General features: G+C 48.9%; 1 protein-coding gene across 3 annotated transcripts in view; it reads left to right on the top strand.

Annotated features, from left to right (window-relative positions):
• Jph2 (junctophilin 2) overlaps window positions 1-26,166 on the top strand; it is a 61,808-nt gene that overhangs the window by 6,075 nt on the left and 29,567 nt on the right. For all 3 annotated transcript variants that reach the window (NM_001205076.1, NM_021566.2, XM_006499972.2), the window contains one exon: window positions 15,600-16,371. In NM_001205076.1, coding sequence (NP_001192005.1) covers window positions 15,600-16,371 — 772 coding nt within the window. The remainder of the gene's footprint in view (window positions 1-15,599; window positions 16,372-26,166) is intronic.

Here is a 26,166-nt window from a genome sequence, read left to right as displayed (position 1 = left end):
AACATTACTAATAGTGATCTTGCAGTGTTTGCCATGTACTGGATGCCGTCCTGGGCACGTGACATGGCAATGTAACTTTATGGGAAGTATTGTTATTACCCCATTTTGCAGATGAGGAAACTGAGAAAGATCAAGGATCTCTGGTTAGTGAGAAGTAGCGATGGGGCTTGAAAATAGCAAGTAAGCTGGGCTTGTCTGGGCCAGTGGGATAAAGTGGGTAGAAGTGCTTGTTCCCAGGGCTGACCTTGATCCCCTGAACTCACAACAGTGGGAGGAGGGGTTGACTCCTATGAGTTAGCCTCTGTGCTCCACACATGTGCTATGGCATGTACATACAATAAATCATATTATTAATTAATGAATGAAATAAAATTTATTTTCAAGAATGAGGTGTTTTATGTCATTAAAAAGCATTTTGATAGATGGTAGACAATGACAGGAAATAGACAGGATAACTGTCCTGATGGCGGGCCCTGGTCGTGTGCAAGGGTGGAACCCCGTGCTACCCACTTTGATGACTTGGTGGCCAGAGTATCTAATAGAAGTGGCTTAAGGGAGAAGCAGCTTATGTTAGCACACAGTTCCAGAGGGTTCAGTCCGTCATGGCAGGGAAGGCATGCTGAATTCACAGCGTGGGAACATGCGGCTGAAAGCCTGCTCACCATATCACGTGCCAGGGAGCAGAGGGAAGGAGAGCATCGTCTGCCACCTGTCTTCCTCCTTTCTTCTTTTACCCCCATAGTTCCCAGCTGGTGGGACGGGGCCATCTACACTCAGGGTAGGCCTACCCCATTCAGTAATCCTCTGGAAATGCTCTCACAGACACATACCCAAGAGGCATGTCTCTGCCCTCCCAGGGGATTCTAAACCTATCCTTATCTCTTTTGTGCCTGTGTGTATGTGTATAGCATGTGTGTGCATTGTTTAGCCTGTATGTGTATGTATGTGTACAGCATGTGTGTATGTGTGTGTGCGCTTAGCATGCGTGTAGGTGTTTGCGCCGTTATGGAGTCTGTAGGTTGATGTGGAGTCTCTTCCTCTGTCACTGTCCACCTTGGCTTTTGAGACAGTCTGAATGCAGAGCTCATGACTGAGCGAGGCTGGCTAGGGTTATAGGTGTGGGCCTCCACACCTAGCGTTTTATGTCCTGCAGATCCAAACTCGAGAGCTTGTGCTTACACAAGGACTTTACCAACTGAAACATCTTATATCTCTTCAAAACCACCCACAGATTTCAAAATGTTGACAGGAGACTTAAGTTAGGTTCTCCATGCGCCTGCAAGGCCAACTGCTTGTGATGCTCACCCTGACCACAGCAGGTTCCCTTTACTAGGCTTCGCCGCGTACCTGGCTCTGTGCTAAGAGCCTTATATGCATCATATTACTTAGACGTCTTCCTAGCCTGTGCCTTTCAGATCTTCATGACTGCTACTCCACAGCCAGATGTGTATTTTACATACACTGCAATTCTCTACCTGTGCACATCAGTGAAAGTGGAGAATGCAAACCAACCCTCCACCTCGTTTCTCTTTCCCTGGGCCACGTCAGCTGCTTTCTTTGTTGTACCTTGTTGGGGAATTCAGTGATGCTCTGGCTTATGTAGAGGTCTTGGGATGGTTTGCCATGTGCTTTTATTATCATTACCATACCCTGAAAAGACAAGACCATTCCGTATGTCTTTGCCAGCTGAGTCCAGAACCTAACCTGCTACACTCAGGACCCAGTTTGCTCGCTTTCTTTCTTTCTTTCTTTCTTTCTTTCTTTCTTTCTTTCTTTCTTTCTTTCTTTCTTTCTTTCTTTCTTCCTTCCTTCCTTCCTTCCTTCCTTCCTTTCTTTCTTTCATTCTTTCTTTCTCTCTCTCTCTCTTTCTCACTTTCTCTCTTTCTCTCTCTCTTTCTTTCTTTCTTTCTTTCTTTCTTTCTTTCTTTCTTTCTTTGTTATCTACTTATTTTTTCCTTGCACAAAGTTAGTGACTTAAACTCATTTAGTCCAATGGATTCCAAACACACAAACTCAACGAATCTGTCTGAACAGAGGACCGAGCATCACAGCATGTCACATTTTCTGAGCCTGGAGTGCTATTCTCCCATAGTTATGCTTTAAAGGAACATAACTTCCTTATTTATCCACTTGTGCCCCCAAAGAATATTTCTCTATTGTTATTCATTTATATTCCCAACGAGTCTAACCTCTTTCTGTTGCAGTAATAGCTTTATAACAAGTCTTTTTTAAAGACAGGGTCTCATCGTGTAGCCCCGGCTGTTCCAGAACTTGATACGTAGCCTAGGCTGTTCGTTTCTCAAGTGCTGGGATCATAGGTATGTGCTGCCACACACAGCCTAGAGTCAGCCTCAGAATTGTAGTAAATCTTCTAGCTCTGTCCTTCCTATCCAATATCCTTCCTATATTCTGCTGCTGTAGGTCACTGCTTTTCCACATTCATTATAAAATCATCCTGTCGGGTTCTTAAAGCCGAAGGCAACTAGGTTTTCATTGCAAGTTATTAGAGCTACAGATCAGCTTGAGAAAATAAACATTCTGGCAGCATTGAGTTTTCCCCGTCCATGGACATGGTATAGAGCCCAGGGATTGATGTCTTATTCAGTTTCACGCAGCAATGCTGTGAACGTTTCAATTCCTACATTTAAAAAATGTTATGCCTATACATTTGGTTTATAAAACTGTCATTGCATTTTTTAATTTGCTGGGGTGGGGGTGGGGGCACACACATGCCACCATGTACACGCAGAGAGACAACTTGGAGTCAATTCTCCCCTCCTACCTCGTGGTAGGACTGAACATAGATGGTCAGATTTCATGGCGAATGCCTAAAGTATTGAGCATTCTTGCTGGCCCTGCATTTACTTATTTATTGACACTGGACATAGAGCCTTGTTGTTGTTCTTGGTTTTTGTTTTTTCATGTGTTACCCTGACTGTCCTTGAAGCTATAGAGATCTGCCTTCCTCTGCCTACTTAGTGCTGCTATTAAAGGTGTGCACCACCACCACCCCAGCAGGTATGTTAAATTTTATTTTTTTCGGGGGCTGGTGAGATGGCTCGGTGGTTGAGTACTGACTACTCTTCTGAAGGTCCTGAGTTCAAATCCCAGCAACCACATGGTGGCTCACAACCACCCATCATGAGATCTGACACCCTCTTCTGGTGCGTATGAAGACAGCTACAGTGTACTTAGATATAATAATAAATAAATCTTTAAAAAAATTTTTTTTCACCTATTTGATACTAGTTTATGGAAACAATTATTTTCTTTCTTTTTTATTTTTTCAAGAGATATTTTATGTCAATATGTGGGTATCTGCAAAATGAGCACAGCACACAGAGGACAGAGGCATCAGATCTTTTAGAGTTGGAGTTACAGATGGTTGTGAGCCGCCTGATATGGGTGCTGAGAATGGAACTCTGGTCCTCTGGAATAGCAGTCAGTGCTCTTACCTGCTGAGCTAGCATTCCAGCCCTGATATAATTGTGTCATGTTGACCTTAAATCCTCTTAGCTTGTTCAACAAATTTCTTAATTCTAGTGGAATTTTTGCTTTTCAAATTTACAAGTAGTACCTTTAATTTTAAAATGTCTTGATAGAAAATAAAGTATAGAAATTCTAAGAGAATCTGATGGGTGTAGTAAAAATTTGGTTTTTGTTTTTGTTTTTAAAAAACAACAGGAATACTATAGGAATATGTTTTCATTTTAATCCCAGGAGTGGGAGGGGGCTGCTTCAGATTGTCCACAGCAGCTGACTGTGATTTGTCTGGTGCTCTAGCAGGGGCGTGATTTTGCCAGCTGCAGATAGTTTCTGTGATTGTGTGATGTTTGTAATTCTGGGGACTTTTCAGAGGGTATATAAATACTAGGGGCCCGGGAGCCCATGGTTGTCATTGGTTGCTATTGAACACTGTTGGTCACTGTTGATCACTGTTGGTCCTGGTTTGTTAAGTAGTTGTGCAAAAAGAAGAAACAATGAGAAGAAATTAGATATTCTGATAGTGAAAAATCAAACTTGCCCCAAAGACCTGGATGCTGTAATCAGCAGGAAGTTGTCTAATGACACTGTCACCCCCTTTCCCATCTACCCTGTTTTCTCTCCTGTCTAGTGTTAGGATGTTGAAAGGGTGGGAAAGGGGTGGAGAAGGGTAGAAGAAAGAAGAACCCACAAAGTAGCCAAAGTCCAGCTTCAGATGGGAGACGCATTGTGCTTAGGCTCTTGGGGTTGGGGTTTGGAGCACATAAGGTGGTTGTTCAGACTCCAGCTGTGTTGTTTGCTAACTGTGTGAACATCACAAACTCTCCGATCTTCCATTTTTCTATTCCCACCACGAGGGTTAAAATTTCTCTTAACGTATAGTTGAAACAAAGGGATGAGATAATGTAGAGCCCTTAGTGTAATGTCCAGCACACATGAAAATGTGAGACTGTATCTTCTCCTTCCTGTGGTGCCCTCCGTATCCCTCAGGGGGAATTAACTCGGCTAGCTTGAATTGTAGCTGTTCTTATCTATGGGGCAATGTTTTTGAACACAGAAACCAGCCTTTGACTTTGGAAGGGTTGATAAACTAAGACAGTGATTTTCTCAGTTCTGCCCTGTGACCTGCCAGGGTAGATGGGACCTGTACCAGGCATGACTCCGTTTCAAATGTGAAATCAGCACAATTTAACCTCATCTCAAGAATCTCATGTCACAGTTCCCAGCCTGGGATCAACGTGACGAAGTTGCTGTGGGTTAAGCTGAAGTCCGAGCAGCTTCTTGGTGTTATCTGGGCACTCCAGGGAGGGAGAACCCCCTCAAAGACACGAGAAAGCGGACACAATCTTTCCTCTCTGTGCCTTGCTTCCGTGACTCATGCATCCGATTGGCGGAGTCGCAGCAGATGTGACCGTCCAAGGCAGGCCTCAGGGATTCACTCAGCTTGCTGGTTTCCAGGGGTGGCTAATTCTGGGCCCCCAGCAGCTGTTCCCCAGACCAGCTCTGCTAGGCCGGCCACACCCTTGCGAGGAATGTCCAGTCTCAAGTTCTGAGGGCTTCTGCTGAGAGGGTGGGGTGGAGGGGGCAGGGCACTTCCTACCATAAGCCAGAGGGCTGTCCTTTTCCATCCTGCCCCTCTTAGCCAGGGCCATAGAGTGGGAAGACATGGAGGGCTGGTCTCCCTCCCTCCCTCCTTGCCTCCCTCCCTTCCTCCCAGGTGACTTCTATTTCCTATCTAAGGGGCAGTGGCTGAGGGCTGAGAAACCAGGTGTGGATGGAGAACAAGTCGAAAAGCCACTCCAGGGCACTCGAGCCTCCTGGGCTCTCCCTGTCAGCAGTGATGAGCACTGGGTGCTTGAGGAAGCCTGAGCCCCTGACAGCTGACCACGCTGCATGAGTGGAGTGAGAGACATGGTCAAGCTTGCGGTGTACATGGCCAACAGGGCATGTTGTTCAGGGGTCACTGAGGTCCAGCTCTTTACGTTCAAGGTGGAATCCTTACAGACCCTTCCTCACCAAGTACCCAGGTGTAACCTCCCCCAGCGGGCAGGGCAGATGAACAGTGTGTCCCCTTGGTGGGGCATGCAAAGAAGGACATTCATATAATGTTTCTGCCTAGGAAAGCAACAGGGTGGGGGGTATTTTGTGAAGGGTTGCAAGAATGTGGCTTTTAGTCTGAGAAATACAGGGACCATGAAAGGGACCGGTTGGCAGAGTTGTTCGGCGACTGGCATTCCACTGTTAGGATCATAAGAATAAATGAATAAAATTAAAGATTTTTCTTATTCCATTTTACATAATTATTTTCTGTTGGTGTGTGTGCACCACACAGTGCACGTGTGGAGGCCAGAGCTGTCTGAGCCACTTCCCTTCTAGTGTGTGGGTCCCAGAGACTGAGCTTGGCCCAGCAATCTGGCTGGAAGCATCTTTACCCAATGAGCTGGCTTGCTGGTGCCCCAAAGCGGAAGAGAGACAGGATTTGCTCTGCTTTCATGGGATGCCTTTAGCTCCAGGGTGGAGATGAAGCCAGCCGTGGCCAGGACAGTGCCCATTCATGAGTTTTAGGCAGTATTCATGATGTAGGTGAGAGGGGCAGAGGCCTGGACCACCATCACCAAGATGGTAAGATATGGTACTGAAAAGGGAGGACTGGTAGGGTTTTGATGATATTATGACTGGGAGGAGAGAGAGAGACAGAGAGAGAGAGAGAGAGGGAGAGAGAGAGAGAGGCAGTGGTGATGGTTCTAGGCTTTACATGAACTAAAAATAAATGGCCATGAGTTGGGTGAGGGTCAGGAGCTGAGTGTCTGGCACATGGGTGAGAGATGCCCGTTAAGCCATTCTTGTGGGCCTGATGGCGGTGGGCTGCCTCTGAACTCAGATCCTCTCCCTCAAACCCCTCTCCCCTGCGTGTGTACTAAGTCAGCTCTAGTCTATAGCCTCAGCGCTGTTGGCAACCCTCGGTGTGCTGAGCTGACCCAGGCTTGACCAAGGGGCTTCCAACCAGACCACAGGCCTTGGGCTGTCAGCACCCAGGCAGTGTTGCTGAGTTAATCCTCAGCTTCTTGTGTGAGCCGTGGGGTGTCATCCGGGGCAGCAGCCTTACATGTGGGAGCGGCAGAGCTCTGAAGGCTAAAGAGACTTGGCATCTATGACTGCAACCTGACCCTGCTCCTGGGAGCTGTCACCAATGCTACCAGCTCTTCTGCTCAGCGCTGTCTGTTGGTGATCCCAGGAAACCAGAGACTCTGGGGCTTTGATGGATGGAAACCATGGAAGGTTTCCAAACTGTGGTGCCAGCCTTGCAGGTGAGGCAGAGAGCAGGTCCTCTCAGGACCATTATGGGGGAAACACCACGCCGGCCAGACGCTAAGCAGAGGGACTGGTGAATGAAAGGCAAGAGCCCGTGGGACACAGTGTACAGAGGCCAACCACTTACACCTCATGTGAAAACAAATCACAGGCATGCTAAGGGCACAAAAGCCATCTGGCAAGCATTGATTGAGTGTCTACCCTACTCTCTTCATTCTCAGAGACAGGAGCAATGGCCGAGTGGTAAACTGTCAGCCTTTCGCTCCACCTCATGAGCGTGCACTGCGTGTAGCAAATGGCCAGGACTGACCTAGGTTGTTGACAGTGGTCTCACCTGGGGAGACAGGAGAGCATCTGTCCACATGTTCATTTTTTTGTTGTTGTTGTTTGGATATTTTGCAATGAGTTTACATGCTCCCTTGGCAACACTCAAAAGGTATGACTGTGTAGACAAGATAAGACATCTTCGAGGTGCAAAAAGAGGCCAGGGTATATTAGTTATCTCTCTCTGTGTCAAAACACCTGATAAAAGCAACTTAAGGGAGGAGAGGGGGTTTGTGGCTTTTTTTTGAAGGCATGGGGTGGGAGGCAGAGCTCACAGTTTGAGAGGGAACAGTCCTGTCATGGTGAAGAGGGCTGGAGTAGCTTGGCTGGTGATGGTAGGAGTTTGCCAGGTGGCTTGTTCACATTTTGGCAAATCCAGGAGTTGGGGATGGGAAGGAGGCAGGGGGTGGGGAGGGGCGCAAAGGCCTGCTTCAACCAACTCAAACTCACCTCTACTGACCAAGCTCCTCCTCCCCCAACATAAAACATCACTGCCAGCCGGAGACTGCAAGGTTTGGGATGGAAGGCATGTGCTCAAGAGGGTCACTGAGAGAGACTACTGGGGAGTAAGGGGCTTATTAGAAAAGTTATTAATGCTATGTACAGACAGACAGACAGACAGACAGACAGACAATAGCATGGCAAGGAGTCTGAGCACCAGAGACAGAGAACATGGTGAGGGCTCTGAAGACAGAAAGTTCAGGTGCACATGGCAGAAATGGGAGCCTCTTATTTCTTTCTAGGGATGGGGGAGGTTTCAATAACTGGTACCTAGACTCTGAATCCCAGGCAGGAGGCAGGGAAGGGGATGGGCTGGGATGTGCGGCCACCATTACCCTCTTAGATGTGAGTAAACTCACTTCTCTGGGGAGAACCACTAACATCAGGAGGTCTGTGAAACTAGGGACTGACAGGCACTGTCTTAGCAGGGCGTCTGTCAGGATCCTCAAGATGGGAGGGAAAGGCTACAGGGGCTACAGCCTGAGTGGCAGCTGGATTCTGACATTACATTCTTACAGGGACTAGGTGTTCCAACACATGAGTCGTCCGGGACATTTGAGACTCAAATCCTAACAGAACATTTCCCAGAATCGAGACTCAGGGTCCCTCCTCGTTTCTTCCTATTCTGGGACACCCTGCTTTTTTGAAAGCAACAAGACAGGGGTGAGCAAAGCTGGAAATCTGGTTTCTTCGTCTCAGATGAGCTACCGCCTGGCTGTGCGGTCTTGGGCAAGTCACTCATTATCTGTTTGAGCCTTTTTGAGACTCCCTTTGGCAAGAACAAATCCTTTTTTGTTTGTTTGTTTTTGTTTTTTGAGATGGGGTTTCTCTTTGTAACCCTGGCTGTCCTGGAACTCACCCTATAGACCAGGCTGGCCTCCAACTCAGAGATTCTCCTGCCTCTCTCTACCTCCAGAGTGCTAGCACTAGGCATGTGTCACCACGCCCAGTGGCCACACCTATCCTTAAAGGCAGATTGATCCCCTACATCATTAACTTACTGGCAGTGCATAGATGTAGTGAGACCCTGTTAACATCACATCATGGCTGATGAATAATGCCTGCGGTGGGCACAGGCTGAGACAGAGGTGGTCAGATACCTTGCTTCCTCAGACAGGGTGATCTGCTCCCCAAATTTCACTCCAGCCACGACTGTTCTGAGATTCTCACATCCACCAGGTTGTCTGTAACTGTGTGGGTGGCACGTTTGGAGTAACCGACCACCTGAGGTTCCATATTAAATACAGGCTCTGAGCCAGCTTTCACTGGCCCGTGAGAGCCCCGCGGTCATAACTGTTCAACCGGTGGTAGCTTGACCAGGCAGTGGGAGGAGCATTTACACCTCAGAATGGTGCAAATCAAAGTTTGTTTGCTTTTCCTGAAGAGTTGGCTCGCAAGCATGTCGACTCAGTGTCCTTGTCACTGGAGTTAGGGTCACCAGCCCTCTCGGTTTGCTCGGGACTGTCCTGGTGTTAGCAGGACACGTCTCCTCCGAGGAATCCTTCTGTTTCAGTCATTTTTTTCTGTATTAGTTACTTTCCTCGTTCGTGAGAAGATGGCGGACAGAGACAACCTCAGGTTGAAGGGTTTGCTTTGACTCATGGTTTTAGGGGGCTCCACCCATCACTGCGGTCAAGTCAGGATGGGGTTCAGAGTACTAGAGACTCCCACTCCTCAATAGACCTCAAAGCAGAGAGTAGGAACTGGGGGACCTGGTATAACCCCACCCCCCACCCCAAGTCCTGTCCCTAATGACATACTTCTGCTAACTAGTCCCTACACACCTCTTAAAGACTGTCCTTCCCAATAGCACCACCATATCTGGGAACCACACACTCCAACCATAAAGCTGTAGGGAACACTTCAGATTCAAATCATGTATTTCCTATCAAGCGAGGAAAGCCCACACTTGTGGAGAGGCAGAGGTCTCTGCAATAGCCTTTGCAAGACTCACAGGAGCCCCGAAAAGATGATCTGCTACGTTCGCTTTCTTTGTAAAAGACTTCAGAATTTCATCTAAGGCCGCGTGCCCTTCAGTTAATTTGGGAGTGTCCGCTGAGTTCCTTCTCTGTGATAGCCCCCTGTGTGGTGTGCTGGGTGTGTATGTGGGAAGGCAGATGTGGCCTTGCCTGTAGGAGCACACATTCTAGTAGCAGAGATCCGAGTTCAGCAGTGGCGGTGTTAGTGTGAAAAGCAGCTAGGAGGGAATGCAGAGGGGTACGTGGGCTGCTCCAGCGATCAGAGAAGGCATCCCTGAGAGTGGAGTTTGTGCTGAGGTCAGAAGGAAGAAGAGGGGCTAAGCTGACAGGGAGCCATGCTGTGTCTGGCAGAGAGAACAGCAAGTGCAAAGACCTGGTGGTGGGAATAGAAACCACGGGGAGGCAGAAACCCTCCCGGAGCTGGCCTCCATCTCTTCCTGGGTTCTCTCTGTCCTTCCTGGCTCCCGTTCATCTTTACAGTTAATCCTTTCTGGGCCAGTATTTCTGAGAAAAGACTTTGACCTGCCAAAAAGCTGGCCTTTTGATGGTTAGGGGTAGCTCAGTGCTAGGGCACGTGACCAGCAACACACAACCCGGGTTCCATCCCCAGCACAAGAGCAAAAAGGAGCTAGCCTTTAAGGGACAGTTCCTGTCACCCACTAACCCTTATGGAGCATTATCCGCGTGCCAGCTCTCCCCACTGCCTCCCATGTAGCTTTCTTAATCTTCAGTCAATTGCCTTCCTCGCTCTACAGCTCTCTAGACCTTGACTCTCACCTCGCTTCTGGACCACTGCTGTGTCTGCCATATTGTGTGTGTGTGTGTGTGTGTGTGTGTGTGTGTGTGTGTGCGTGTGTGTGACTGGTTGAATCCCAGGTCAGAAGCTTTTTGGTCCATCCCTGGCATGGAGCCCACATGCCTGTGGGCAGAGACAATTTGGGTCACCGCTGTATCTCTGATGTATCCTCTTTGGTGTATCTTTGACGAATGCCTGCTCGGTAGCAGCCAATGAGGCTCATCACCTCCGCTTCATAGAATGTCAGAAACAAGGCTCTGCAGGCTTAAGTAACTAATGAGGGTTTCAGAAACACTCGAGGTGAGAGTCAAGCCAGGGATCCATATTATTCCAAACCAATTGAGAAGAGCAAATGTGGGGGGAGGGCGGGATGCAGGCTCTGTCTACTCAGGAGACAGGATTGCATGTTCCATGTTGGTTGTGATGGCTGTGATCATCATTCCCAGGGCTTGCACTGCTGAATCTAGAGCTGAACACCGCCTGCTTTTAGTGCCTCTTTCATCCTGGGTTGAGAAGGAAATAGGATGTGGGTCCTGTTCCTAGGCCACTGTAACAGTGTGGTCAGGAAAACATAGTCATACATCAATGTTTACCAGTGACCTCTTTGGGCCTGGGAACTGTGCAGGATGCTGGAACCATAATGGGAATGTGTTAGACACTGCTCCTTTCTGCCTAGTAGCTAATGTCTCACAGGAGAGAAAAGGCATATAGTGAACCAATCACCACGACCCTTATTTCATGACACTTGGGGAAAGCATGAAGAAGGTGATGGGGCTGTCTTGGGTGGCACTCAAGCAAGGGTTTCAAGAACTCTCCCTGCATGGTTTCACATGGAAGCTGAAGTCTTAATGTCAAAGATGGCAGAGAGAGAGAGAGAGAGAGAGAGAGAGAGAGAGAGAGAGAGAGAGAGAGAGGAGGGGGAGGGAGAGGGAGGAGAGGGAGAGGGAAGAGAGGGAGAGGGAGGAGAGGGAGAGGGGGAGGGGGGAGAGGAGGGAGAGGGGGAGGGAGAGGGAGAGGGGGAGGGGGGAGGGAGGAGAGGGAGAGGGAGGAGGAAGGGGAGAGGGGGAGGGAGAGGAAGAGGGAGGAGGAGAGGGAGAGGGAAAGGGAGAGGGAGAGGGAGAGGGAGGAGAGGGAGAGGGAGAGGGAGAGGGGAGGAGAGGAGAGGAGGAGTGGGCCAAGAGAGAACGAGTCAGGGACAGGGTGGCTCATGTCTGTAACCGCAGCAATTTGGAGGCTAAGGCAGGTGGATTACCAGGAGTTTGAATATAGTCTGGGCTATGCAGTGAGTTCCAAGCCAGCTTAGGCTATCATGCAAGAGTCTGTCTCAAAAAAAAAAAAAAAAAAACAAAAAAAAACAAGAGAGGTTGGAGAGATGGCTCAGCAGTTAAGTGCACTGGCTGCTCTTCCAGAGGACCAGTGTTTGATTCCTAGTACTCTCACGAGAGCTTGTAACCCTCTGTAACTCCAACCACAGGGGACTTGATGCCCTCTCCTGGCCTCTGTGGGCACAGCACGCACATGCTGCACAGACATACATTCAGGCAATAGATGTGTACCCATAAAATATAAATAAAATCCCCCAAAATTTCTGGGGGGGGGGCACAGTGGCAGATGCCTTTAATCTCAGCACTTGGGAGGTGGATCTCTGTGAGTTCAAGGTCAGCCTGGTCTACCTAGTAAGACTCTGTAGCAAACAAGGACAAAGGTCCTGGGGTAGGAAGAAAAGTGACTAGAGGTCAGGTCAAACTGAGGTGGCCATGCCAGGCTGTTAGAGAACCCAGTGGGTCCCTTAGAACAATGGAGCGCCCCGTGTGGATTACTGGGCAGCTGAGGAAGAAACCCCACCCTGGGCACTTTCAGTCGGATAACTACAGGGAGGCTTTTCTCTGCAGAGGTGGGCTCCTGTCAGCAGGGAGGACTACCTGGGCCCGTCTCAGGCACACAGGGAGATGGTCTTTCCGTCCCTTTATCCCCCTTCCCGGGGCCCTGTCACTATCAATATCCCCTGGGTGTTGGTGACTCTCACTGCATGCCTGTAAGTTTCCTAATATAGCCCGACTGTTTCATTTCTAATGGGAGGCCAAGAGTTGCTCTCAGTTGCAGTCTCAAGTTTTCTTGGGCTTAAAGGGACCCTGTCAGCCCATCTCAGGCCAAATTCTAGCTACAGGTAGGTGGCTGGATTCAGTTTCACAGACTTCTCCAACCTGGAGATTAGATGTCTCCTCTGTCCCCATTTTCCGGCTTCTCTGCCCTACTCATCATCCTTTCTGTTTTCTCTCCCTCCTCATGCTCTTTGGAGAAACAGGAGGAGTGTAGCTAAGCACGGAGTTTGGGCTCTGGCGATACATGAGCTTTGTCATCCCGTGTGTCTTTCATCTTTGCCAAACCTGAACTTTTTCTTCAAGGTGTTTTATTTTGTTTTATTTGAGGGTTTTGTTTTGTTTTGTTTTGTTTTTGTTTTTTCCCCTCACAGATGAGGCAAAAAGACAATAAAAGTTGAATGAACTCATTTCATTCAGCTGTGCAATATGTCTGTATTGAGTCCCTAATGCTCATATTTCTAAGCAATAAACAAAACAGGTAGGAATCCTTGCCCTTACAGAGCTTGCCGCCAGTAAGAACAACAAAGGGAAGGAAAAGAAGGCATCTACTGTTTTGTATGTGCTCGAGGGAGACTGGAGCTAAGAAGGGGATAGAAACCTCCTGTGGGAAGGTCATTGCTTCAAATAACATTGTCAGGACGGTTGACACGAGTGGAGGCTTGAAGACAACAGGGGAGCGAGCCAGTAGGTACCCGAGGGAAGGCCGTTCTGGTCAGAGAGAAGGGCACTCCCAAAAGTTCCTGAGGTAGGATCCACTGATGCTGGTCTGGGAGAGGAACACCCAAGAGGCCTCTATGCCTAAAGTAGAGAGGAAGGTGAGGTCAGAGAAGTAGTGGGGCTAAAATTCAGGAGGGTCTTGTGGTCACCAGGGCCTCAGCTTTTCTTTGGAATAAGAAGGGCAGAATGGGGTGATCTGTCTGCATATTTGGACAGAGCCCCTCTGAGTTGCTGACCAGTTGCAGGCAGAGGAGGAGAACAGAGGTCCAGCCATCACGGAGTTCAATGAGGATGCTGAGAAGGGGCTGGAGTTGGGACCACTCTCATGATTCCTGGTGGATATTTGCAAAAACACTGCTGGGCATTGTTGTTTGTCTGTCTGTCTGTTTGTTTTTCTAAAATTTTCTTTAATTCTATTTATTTATCTAAATGAAAGCCATCTACTTTTGTAATGGAGCCTCTAAGAGGAGGGGCTCAGGTTTTTAGGTCACAGGGACAGGTCCTTACTTTTCCCAAAGCTTGCAGAAGGTTTTGGAGGCTCTGTTTTGGGGATGTTCATTCCGTGACCTGTCGGCCCTTTTGCTTTTAGGTCTGCACTGTGATAGGTTCACCATGGTGGGAGAATAATGCCTGCCCACTTCAAGAAGTGAGAAAGGAAAGACATGGCCTCCCATAAGGCCCAGCCTCTTAAAGGCTCCACCACCTCTGAATAGTGCCATGCCGGGTACCAAGCCTTTACCACGAAGATATGTGAGGGACTCTTAAGATGCAGCAAAGGCTCTGACTGGCCGCTTCAGGGCAGTGGATGTTGATGCCATAGTACTGGTACTCATGACAGCTCTAGAGGTGGACCAGAGGACTGGCTTTCAGTGCTACTGTAGGAAAGACTAAGAAGGTTGTGGTGTGTGTGTGTGTGACATCTAGGGACATCTGTCTTCAGGCTAACATCTGGAACTTGTGGGTGGTAGAGATTATGTTTTGGTGGTCAGCAGGACCTACATAGTGAAGACAAAGCACTAGATGATGTCATCACTGTGGAACCAGTTTGAGGTGGAGCCCTGGGGATAGCTCCATGGTAGGAGAGGGACGAAACACAAAGTCTTCATGACAGTTCTGTGTCAGCTTCTTCATAGAGCTCAGGTGACCTCAGCACCAGTACAACTTTCTCAGAGATCTTTTCTTTCAGCATTCCGGAGTTACAGACTCTTTAAGCTTTACCACTGAGAAGTAGAGGGTGATCACTCTTTCTCATAAGAAAGCAGAGACACAGAGAGGTCAGGCTAGTTGCCTAAGGTCACACAGCAAGGGTTGAGGTGGTCCTCGGAGTCAATTTGCCTTTCTACTTGTGCAAGACTGCTGCCGTGCACTTATCCTCACGAGCTGGGGTGCTTGTGTCTACAGGGGCCCTTGGCTGCTGGCAGCTCCTACACCACCAGTCTGAGCGCTAGGTCTTCTGTGGTTTCGATTTGATGGCCACAAGCGCATCTCACTGCTTCAAGTGCCCTAGCCTTGTATTGGAACACTCAGGCGGCCTCTCATTCTCAGAACTCCATGCACGTTCATAATGTCACTTCCATGGGACCATGAACACATGGCTTCCTGAGTCACACACTTGTGATCTCATGTAGTCAAAAGACACACACACACACACACACACACACACACACACACTCACACCTCATGCTTCCCAGCATTCATGCTGCCTGCAGACTTGCTGTCTTATCTGTTCACAGCCTCACTAGTCACACTACCTTGGGCAATAGGACAGCCGAGCATTTGTTCTGTGTACCAATGGGGTCTTGCCTGGCCACAACCTTACCCCTCCCACTCCCCCCCCCACCCCCGTTCAGCCCTCTGATGGTTTTGCACGATCAGTCAATCCTGCCTTTCCGTGCAGTTCTGACCCAGGACTGCACCGCAGCCTTAAGTTAGGTAGCCCCATTGGGCTTTTTTCAAACAGGCTGCGTGCACACTGCTTTGCACCGGCCCTCCACACAATGCTGCCCAGAGCTACCGTTTCTAAACCTCGCTTAAGTAGAGTTCACAGCTTGACCTGCTCGGAAAACTACAGTGTAACCTATGGATTCACACACTGCACACTCTGCTGTGACCTTAGCATGCTCCCACCATGGGAACGTTTATATCATCTCGAAGATTCCATACCGCACCCAGCACTGGGGCCTCGACACAGCTTTGTGCTGATTCTCTTGACTCACACAACTCACTGGACACTTGAGGTTCCCACCAGTGGGAGCACGCACTCCTTGTTCCTAGAATAACCTCTGCTCTCTTCGGGCCCCACCCCTTCTTGTCCATGTTGGGGGGGGGGGGGTTCACCAAGTCCCCGCCATGTAACTGACACAGCTCTCTTTGCCCGCCCCGCAGGAACCTATCAAGGCCAATTCACCAACGGCATGCGCCATGGCTACGGTGTGCGCCAAAGCGTGCCCTACGGGATGGCAGTGGTGGTGCGTTCTCCGCTGCGCACTTCTCTGTCCTCGCTGCGCAGCGAGCACAGCAATGGAACGGTGGCTCCGGACTCACCGGCGGCAGATGGGCCCATGCTGCCTTCGCCCCCAGTGCCGCGCGGTGGTTTCGCGCTCACTCTGCTGGCCACAGCAGAGGCCGCGCGACCCCAAGGGCTGTTCACGCGTGGCACACTGCTGGGTCGGCTGCGACGCTCAGAATCACGCACATCACTGGGCAGCCAGCGGAGCCGCTTGAGCTTTCTCAAGAGCGAGCTGAGTTCCGGAGCCAGCGATGCCGCATCCACTGGCAGCCTGGCCGAGGGCGCTGAGGGCCCCGACGACGCGGCTGCGCCCTTCGATGCCGACATCGACGCCACCACCACGGAAACCTACATGGGCGAGTGGAAGAACGACAAGCGCTCGGGCTTCGGCGTGAGCGAGCGTTCCAGCGGCCTGCGCTACGAGGGCGAGTGGCTGGACAACCTGCGCCACGGCTACGGCCGCACCACGCTGCCCGACGGCCACCGCGAGGAGGGCAAGTACCGCCACAATGTGCTGGTCAAGGGCACCAAGCGCCGCGTGCTGCCGCTCAAGAGCAGCAAGGTCCGCCAGAAGGTGGAGCACGGGGTGGAGGGCGCCCAGCGCGCAGCAGCCATCGCGCGCCAGAAGGCCGAGATTGCCGCCTCCAGGTAGGTGCCTGGTGGAGACACACAGCCTAGGAGGTCCCGAGTCAAGTCTGGTCGGACATTTCTCTACAGTGAGAGTCACCCATGCATCTAGTTATCTACACGCTTGGACATCATGCCTCAGTTATTTGCTCAGTGGCTGCCATCCACCCTATCCCAATCCTCGGCAGATCTTGTCTCAGCGAGTCATCCACTCACCCACTCCACTCAATGCTTACCCACCCCACCATGCAGTCACTCACCCACCTCACTATGCTGTCACCCACCTAGACCATCATTCATTCATTCATTCATTCATTCAGCAAGCCTAGCAGTCACTCACCCAGACATCCCTCCAATCCCTTCACAACTCTGACACTAAAACAACTCCTCTGTTCACCTAACCCTTCTACCTATCCGAACACTTCCTGTTTCTCAATCTCTTTAATAGCCACTGGAGCAAAGTATCCACCCACACGGCCACACCCACCCTCATCTGCTAGCCAATTTCCCATCCCTTTCCACTCCCCTGGTGTCTAATCTCCTACCCGACCACTAACGCAAAGACTCACACATATATTCGACCACTTATCCATCCCTTATTCACCAAACGTCTCTATTCACTCAACTATGCCATCTACTGTAAAAACAAGGAGTGAGTCCGGCCGACCGGCCACTCACCCACCATTGCTTTCAGTCCATTCATTCAACCTCCCAGCCACACTTTTATTCGTAGGGATATCCACTCCCACTCTCTCAATGACCCTGTCACCATCCAGCCATCTAGCCACATCCACGCCTAACCATACTTCCATCCAACCATTAGTTACACTTCCATTCACCCAACCCTGCTCACCTATCCAGTCTCCCGCCTGTGTATCCAGTTACCCTTCCACCCGCTCAGCCCCACCCTAGGGATAGATCTACATTCTATCCCCGAGTCTGCTCATCGTAAAGCAGATTGAGGTTGCCTGTTGTCTTAAACAATGCTTAAGTGTGTGTTCAACAATTGGACCCCTCCCAGGCCTTTAGCAGCCTTGCAAGCTTTCTTGTGCTATTTTAGAGCAGCTAAATGAGGCTCGGAGCAATAAGGAGCTTTGTCTAGCACTAGCCCAGAAGGTTTGAGAGTCCCCATATGGTGTCACCGTTTCTTAATTGTCCATTTCTCTGGCCAGTTGTGTTTTCTTCTCAAAGCTCGATAACCTCATCTGAATAAACAGGGCTGTTCCGAGGGTTGAGAAAGCCAGTACAGGGTGAATCTCCCCCAGAAGCAGACACTCAGATGGAGATCTGAGTGCCGGCGGGGGTGGGGGGGGTGATGTTCGTGGGGAGCACTCTTAGGATCAACACTCTGGAGAAGGGAGGAAGCAGGATGGGGCTGGCAGAGAGGCCTCCGTCAACCACATGGGATGCTCTGTGGAGGGATGACTGTCAAAGTTATCCCAATTTGGGAAGAAGAAGTTGGGCTCTCTATTTGGAATGCAGACTCCTCTCCAGAAAGGAGCATGGCCTGGGGGCTGGACAGCCCCCTTTAGCCCAGGTTAATCCCTAGAGAGAGCTGGTAGTCTGTGGGAGAAGGAAGCCCTTGGGTCCTGAGACAGAACCTGGAAGGTTCATTATAGTACCCACCAAATACAGGCAGAACAGTGCCAATAGTCACTGACACTCAACAGGGTTTCTTTGACAGAGCGAACCAGAGGCCCAAAGAATACAAAATACCTGCATCCCTTATTTTTTTGTGTCATGGCAGTGAGACTCAGTTCACGGTGGCTGGAGACTGTGGTAGAGGCTCTGGACCCAGAAGCCGAGAGTGAGACAGGAATTGGGCTAAGAGTCACCTGCACCTAGTGACCCTTTACCAGCTAGGCTTCACCTTCAATGCTTTCCAAAATAGTGCCACCGGCCAGAGAACAGTCATTTAAACCATGGGTGTGGGGGCTGGAGGTGTGGCTTAGCAGTTCAGAGTGCTCGCTGCTCTACGTGAGCAGATAGGGCTGGGGAGCTCACTGCTCTCGCAGAGGACCCAGGTTTGGTTCCCAGCATTCACGACTGCCTTTAACTCTAGTTCCAAGGGATATGACATCTTCTCTTGACCTCTGCGGTTCACATATGAATATAGTGTATGTATAGACTCAGGTGCATGCATATACACATAAAATAGTAAATAAATAAATAAATAAATAAATAAATCTTTAAAACATGAGCCTGTGGGGGCACCTCCATTTCAAAACATAACAGTGCCTGATATCATGAAGAAAGCAAGCAGGAGAAGTCTTAAGTCCAAACCTTCCGATTCCAAAGCTTTAATCTGCACAGCCTTAAACTTCAAATCATTCTGAGTGTCCAGCAGTACATTAAAATAGGAAGGAAATTAAGGACAGTTCTCGTAAGACTTCTCGGTTAGAGGCTGCTAAGGTCAGAATGTTCCTGCTGTCTGAACTCGAAGGGAAGTGTGATTACTGTATTAGCAGTCTCAAGAGCTGGGAATTTTAAGAAGTGATTGGGTCATGAGGGCTCTGCTCTCATGGGTGGGTGTAATGCCATTAAAGAAGTGTGAGTTTGCAGTGTGTATGCATACGTGCGTACATGCGTGTGAGAGTATGTTTGTGTATCTATATGTGTGTGCTTCTGTGAGACTGTGTGTCTATGTATGTGTTTGAATGTGTATGAGTATGTGTGAGAGTGTATATGCCTGTGTATGTGACAATATGTCTGTGTGTGTGACAGTGTGTCTATGTGTGTGACTGTGTGTCTCTGTGACAGTGTGTCTCTGTGTGTGACAGTATGTCTCTGTGTGTGACTGTGTGTCTGTGTGTGACAGTGTGTCTTTGTGTGTGTGACAGTGTGTCTCTCCGTGTCTTTGTGTGTATGTGTATATGTGTGTGTGTATGTGTGAGATAGTGTGTGTGTGTCTATATGTGTAAGAGAGAATGTGTGTGTTTGCATCTCTCTGTATTTTTATCTGTGTGTGGCAGAGTATGCTAGTGTGTGTGTGTGTCTGTGTGTGGCAGAGTGTGCTTGTGTGTGTGTGTCTCTCTCTCTCTTTGTCTCTGTGTATGACAGTGTGAGTATGTGTGCAGTGTACACATTCACATGCGTACAGAGAGCCTGCATGTGGAAACTAGAGGTTAACCCTGCTCAGGAGCTATCTATCCACCCTGTCTTTTCTTGCTTTGCTTTGTTTTGTTTTTTGTTTTTTTCAAGACAGGGTTTCTCTGTATAGCCCTGGCTGTCCTGGAACTCACTTTGTAGACCAGGCTGGCCTTGAACTCAGAAATCCTCCTGCCTCTCCTCCCAAGTGCTGGGATTGAAGGCGTGCACCACCACCGCCCGGCCCACCCTGTCTTTTAAAACATGATTTGCTTGCTGGCTTCCCAGAGCACCCTGGGGATCTTGGCCTTTGCCTCTCCAGTGCTAGGATCATAAGCATGAGCCATCATGCCTATTTCTTTTCATGTGTTCTGGAGTTCAAACTCAAGACCCTCATGCTTATGTGACAAGTACTTTACAGACTGAGTGAGCTCCCAAGCCCTGGTCTGCTTCTGCCAATCTAGCCCCTAGCTCCTTTGAAGGCTGGAGCGTACATGTTGCCATTATGAAAGAGAACGGCCTTATCTGAGGCTGAACTTGCTTCAAGTTGTCGGTCTTCAGAGCTACAGCCAACAGTGTCCTGCAGTAAGAAACTGTGGCGTCTGAGGCGTTCTGTGAGCAGCACAGATGGCCCGAGGCAGACCAGGCCTATGAACAGGCGACCATACAACTGATTGTCCAACCTGAATAGAATACTTTTTGAGTTCAGGGAGCACTGTTGGAAAGATAAAATGCTTGCACTGGAATTGATTTTAATTTTCTAGAAAAGTTGCAAGGAGGGGGCTGCAGAAGGGACTCAGGGGTTGAAAGTGAATAGTGTGCTTGCTGAGGGCCAGATTTCAGTTCCCAGCACCCATGTTGCATTTGCAGCACCCAGATCAGGCAGCTGAGAACCTCCTGTAACTGTAGCCCGAGGGGATCTCATGTCCTCTCGTGGACGAGGCAGACACATGCACACCCCTCCCACATACAAATAATTTTTTTTTTCCGAGACAGGGTTTCTCTGTGTAGCCCTGGCTGTCCTGAAACTCACTTTGTAGACCAGGCTGGCCTCGAACTCAGAAATCTGCCTGCCTCTGCCTCCCAAGTGCTGGGATTGAAAGCGTGCGCCACCACCGCCCAGCAGTAAAGTAATATTAAATATTAAGAAACGAAAGTTGCGAGGAGATGCAAAGAGTTCGCATCTCTTTCCACCAAATCTGTACTGTTGACTTCTTAGGTCACCGCAATGCATTTCTCAAGCAAGAGGTGTGGTGATAGATGGCTCAGCAAAGTGCTTAACCGGTGAGCCTAAGGGCATGAGTCAGACCTCCAGACAGTCAAGGACAAAAGCCAGGGTGATGCTGGGAGGTGGAGACAGGTGTACTCCCGGGGATTGCTGGCCAGGCAGGCAGGTGGTGGCTGAGAAACATCTGATGTCCGCTGATTCTGAGATCTGCTTGCCTTCCCTTCGAGTCGAGAGTGCTGGGATCAAGGGTGTGCGCTACCACCATCCAGTTCAATTTGTTATCCTTTGAGACAGAGTTTTGTCCAGCTCAGACTAACCTAGACTCACCATGTAGCTAAGGTTGGCTTCAGATTCCTGCTCTTCCTGCTTCCATCTCCTGAGTGCTGGGGTCACCAGCATTTGTCACCATGCCCAGAACTGTCTTAGGTCACCTGGGGACATCGCAGAGAGGAGAAAATCAGAGTTTGTATTCTGGGTTCAGAAGACCGTGAGATGATATACTGTCTCTTGTACCAGCTGCATGGCCTCACCCAAGTTGTTTCTCTACTCTGACTGTGGGATCCTCGTGCTGTATAGGACAGAGAGGAGGTTAGGAGGAGCTGAGCTCACAACTGGCCTAGAGAAGCCAGCAGTGCAAATCACTGTCAGTCAATGTGTTCCGTTTTAAAGACAAAGGGATGAATTCTGGCTGAGGACAGCTTTCCCCAAACTGTCCCCAGTGACATAGAGATACTTCAGTGTGCTCTCTTATGTTCCTTGCCTTGGTCCTTGATGTGTGCACTATCCCTGAGAAGGTCCCCAAGCCCTGCAGCTGGCCTGGGCGTCTGGAATGAGGATCTGGTACCCACAATCGCACACTGTGGCGGCTGTGTACAGGGAACTCTGGGGAGAGCTGGAGACTTGAATATACAGCCTGAGTGGGAGTGGCTCCAGGCTCCAATTCCAGCCCAGCAGAATTTCCAATTAAGGGAGTTTTGGAGTTAGGAGGAAACAGGATTGCAGCGTCTTCCTGAAGGCTCTTCCCTCCCTGGGGCTTTGGTGCTGTAAGCTGGATGCAGAGAGACTGGAAGCAGCTCCCAGAACTCAGCAAGGCTGGACTTCTGTTTTCTGTAGTCACTAGCTCATGGCTCCCTGCTTGGTTATGCCTGTAAGCTCAGGGTCCACAACCAAGACATTTCTCCCTGGCCAAGGAAGGGAACCAACACATCTCACCCCTTTAAGATGGACAGTGGACAGAAAAATATTCTAGACTCTCATTCTGTGCACTAGCCTCTTGTCGGATGAAACTCTGGGGCCCGTGAGATTCATTTATTCCCAACTAACATGTGGGAAATACGCCCTGGACTTTAGACCTTACTAAAAAAAGGCAAAGTAAGCTGTGAACTTTTTAAAAAAAAAAGATTTATTTATTTATTATATATAAGTACACTGTAGCTGTCTTCAGACACACCAGAAGAGGGCATCAGATCTCACTACGGATGGTTGTAAGCCATCATGTGGTTGCTGGGATTTGAACTCAGAACCTCTGGAAGAGTAGTCAGAGCTCTTAACCGCTGAGCCAACACTCCTGCCCAAATGTTAACTTAAAAAAAAATTATAAAGAGCCAGGGAGATAGATCAGCTGATAACTGTGCAAGCATGAGATAAGGAGTTGAGTTTGATCTCCAGCACTCATACAAAACACACACACACACACACACACACACACACACACACACACACACACACACACACTTACTTCGTGGTTGCATGAACTTGTAATCCCAGCACAGGGGAGGTGGACAAGAGAGTCCTAGGGGCTCTGGGCAGACAGCATGGGTTAATCAGCAAGCCTAAGGTCCCAGTGAGAGATCCTGGCTCAGACAACCATGTTGGACAGCTCCTGAGGATCCACACCTGAGACTGCCCCTGGCACCCACATGCACACACATTTATGATGCACATACTTGTGTGTACACACTACTGCTCACATGTTGGAATACTCGTGTTTCAGATACACTGTGTCAGGGGAAAATAGACTATTGATATTAACTCTACCTACTTCCTGCTAATTAATTATGTAATTATGTATATGAATTATTTACATCACATTTTTATTGGAGAGTGTTGCTCTGAGTCTTAGAGCCATCCACACCCTCAGAGATAGTCCAGCCATTCTCTGACCACGTGGGGAAACTGAGGCACAGAAAGTATGCCATCATGCCCACAGACACCGAGGGATCCAGGCCTTTGGATTTTGTGGCCAAGAGCTCTTTTCCTAACTCCTTTTAAGGTCATGGGTCTAGGTGGTGGAGGGAATCGAGGAGATGCCTCGGCTTCTCTGGTTGTCACACCCGCCTATGCCACAGTTAATGGTTCCCTCTGGAAGGAGCACAGACCGTGGCTGAGGGTGGGGCCCCAACTGCCTGCTGCTGGTTCCTTTCCAGTTCCCACTTTCCTCCTTCCTCAAAGGAGAAGGCCGACATCCACCTCACAGCTTTGACAGGGACCACAGCAGTCTGTTTGCTGAGCTCTCTGGCTGGGGCTTCATGCATACCTCTGCTGTTGTCTTCTAATGTTCTCCTGTGTCCCCCATGTGCAAGCAAGGGACAGTGCTGGAATGTTCTCAGCTGCCCCATGATGAAGTCCCCAACAACTTAGAAGAATGTATACCAGAATGATATCCCTGCATTGGCTCTTCTGACCCTTGACCCATTTCCTGCCTTCATTCCTTCCTGGAACTGCCCTCTGGGAGACCCTGTGTTGAATGCTGGCTTTGTAGCTTGTTAGGGACTGAAATTCTGTGCACAGTAGTTAGGCGTTGGGGCTATGGTGTTGATCGGCTCAGGTTTGGATCTGGGGTTAGCACAAGCCAGACTAAGCACGTCAGTCACACTGGGAGTCGAAGCTTACAGGACCTGGTGCAAGAATGCCCCCTCTTTGCTGTATGATGTCCCCACGACTGGGTTTCCTTTCACAGGGTTTGATGACTCTGCTCTGAGCAGGGCATGAGCTGTATCATTGTGCACGTAGTGAACGGTCAAGGTCAGCATCCCCCAGAGATTCACCGTGTGTGGGTGAAGGCCAGGACTGGATGTGATGGGTGCTAGAACTGAGGGAGGAAGGAGCTGAAATGGGCTTGGGGCTGGGTAACCAAGGCAACTGCTGGAAGGTGGTGAGGGGCAAGCAATCCACAAGTGATTCTGCAGGTGGCCACCTCCAGCTGGGAGTTCTCAGGTAGAAAGACAAACCGTCATTCTAGGTAGAAGAACTTGGGAGGTGTATCCCCAAGGTTTGAATATGCAGGAAGTGACAAGTTCTCAAGTGGCCTGGAAGTAGAAGGCAGCCAGGCAGCTGGGTCAGGCCAAGATAGGATGAGTGTCGAATGCCAGGGACAGGGATGTAGGGGCAGTTCCCTGAGGTTGCCCATGTAGGTATAATGGAGGTGATATGTTTTATTGACAGGTAGCAGGTTTGTACCTGACTGGCTAGGACATAGGAACCTGGCCTCTTCAAGTCCCTGTGTGAAGGCTGACATTACCTAACTCAGCCTGAAGGTTCATTGACTCAGGGTTAGCACACATTTTGATGATTGGTATTTTTTGAGACAAGGTTCTCCTGTAGCCCAGGCTTGCCTCATACTCTGTGCTGCTGAGGATAGCCTTAAATTTTTGACCCTCCTGTCACCTCCTGGAACTATGAGTACCTGCCGCCATCTAGGTTTATTTGGTACCCGGGCCTTGTGCATGCTGTTCCAGCATTCCACTAAGTTAGCCACAGTACTCCACCCCAGTTCTTGATTTTTTTTTTTCAAGAAAAAGTGGAGTACTTTTCTTGAAGTTTGTATTTGATATAAAATCCTTGGTATTAACATAAAATTTTTTCTCTCTCTATTTTTTTAGTCATAAAAGAACATATAGAATAGTCCCATATAGTAGGTAACTATTCTTCTTTGATCTGCCAATCATTAACACTGATGCCAATTTGCTTCTTTTTTTTTTTTTTGGTTTTTCGAGACAGGGTTTCTCTGTGTAGCCCTGGCTGTCCTGGAACTCACTTTGTAGACCAGGCTGGCCTCGAACTCAGAAATCTGCCTGCCTCTGCCTCCCAAGTGCTGGGATTAAAGGCGTGCGCCACCAGGCCCGGCTCTTGCTTCATCTTTTATACATGTAGTTTTTGGTTATTGTTGTTGCTGTTGTTTTGTTTTCCTGAAATAGTCTGCTCTACCGTTCCCGAGATAATTTATCTGAAAATACTTTTAAATGCACCTCTAAGGAGCAATGGCATCTGGGCTGCTGAGACGGCTTCTCGGGTAAAGACACTTGTCGCTGTTAAGCCCAAGTCACCCAAAGGGACCCCAAAGACGGACCACTGAGGAGCCAACTCTGAGCTTGCGAGCAAGGATTCTCACAGTCCCTGTCACAGTGGGCTAGAAGTGAGAGCCTTGAGTCTAGGGGTGCAGGGTATTTATTGTGGTTATATAGCAAGCTTGGGGAATTTCCATACAGGTTGGTAAGTTAATATTTTAAAAACTGCATTTCTAGCTAGGCGTGGTGGCGCATGCCTTTAATCCCAGCACTCGGGAGGCAGAGGCAGGCGGATTTCTGAGTTCGAGGCCAGCCTGGTCTACAAAGTGAGTTCCAGGATAGCCAGGGCTACACAGAGAAACCCTGTCTCGAAAAACCAAAAAAAAAAAAAAAAAAAAGAATCCGTTTGGAAAATCTCTCTGCTTTTGTTTGCCTCTGTTTTTCATAATGACAGTTATCTTCATGGTGCTCTGGGACACTTCCAAGAGATACATGATGTCTCCCCATAATTTGTTGGTACAATGATTTAGTTAGCCAGATCTCTCTGCATGGTGCCTGAAAACCTTTAATGTCTCCATGAACACCAAACAAGCTGGTGGTGAACACTTCAGGGCCCTTCTCCTTGCTCATAGTAGCTGGTTAAGAGAATGGTCCACCTAGGAAACTTCTTAGAGATATTCAAGCATCATTAGGGCTCACTGGAACCGTATAAGTCCCCTTGTCCATGGGGGATGCTTTAAGACATAACAACAAACATGCATAGTACTGAGCCTTTATACACTAATATTTTTCCTATGTAAGGACTTCCAATAGAGTTTAATTTCTAAACTGGGTACAGTAGATTTTTCAATAACAATTAGAGGGACAAGAGAGCAGTGATTGTAAGAGACTATAATAGAAGTTATTAAGAAAAAAAGAGGGAGGGCTGGAGAGATGGCTCAGCGGTTAAGAGCACTGACTGCTTTTCCAAAGGTCCTGAGTTCAAATCCCAGCAACCACATGATGGCTCACAATCACCGGTAATGAGATCTGACTCCCTTCTTTTAGGTGTGTCTGAAGACAGTCACAGTGAACTTACATATAATAATAAATCAATCTTTAGAAAAAAGTTATTAAAATGTCTGAATATGAATATGTTGTTTTGGAAATTTCCACGAACCTGAACTGTGGTGTGGCTTGTCCAGCATGCAAGAATGTTTGTTGAGCATGCAGGAA

Source organism: Mus musculus, chromosome 2, assembly GCF_000001635.26.
Source record: "Mus musculus strain C57BL/6J chromosome 2, GRCm38.p6 C57BL/6J".
Lineage (NCBI taxonomy): Eukaryota > Metazoa > Chordata > Mammalia > Rodentia > Muridae > Mus > Mus musculus.
The sequence above is the reverse complement of the archived record's forward strand: the minus strand, read 5'-3'. Positions and strand labels throughout refer to the sequence as shown.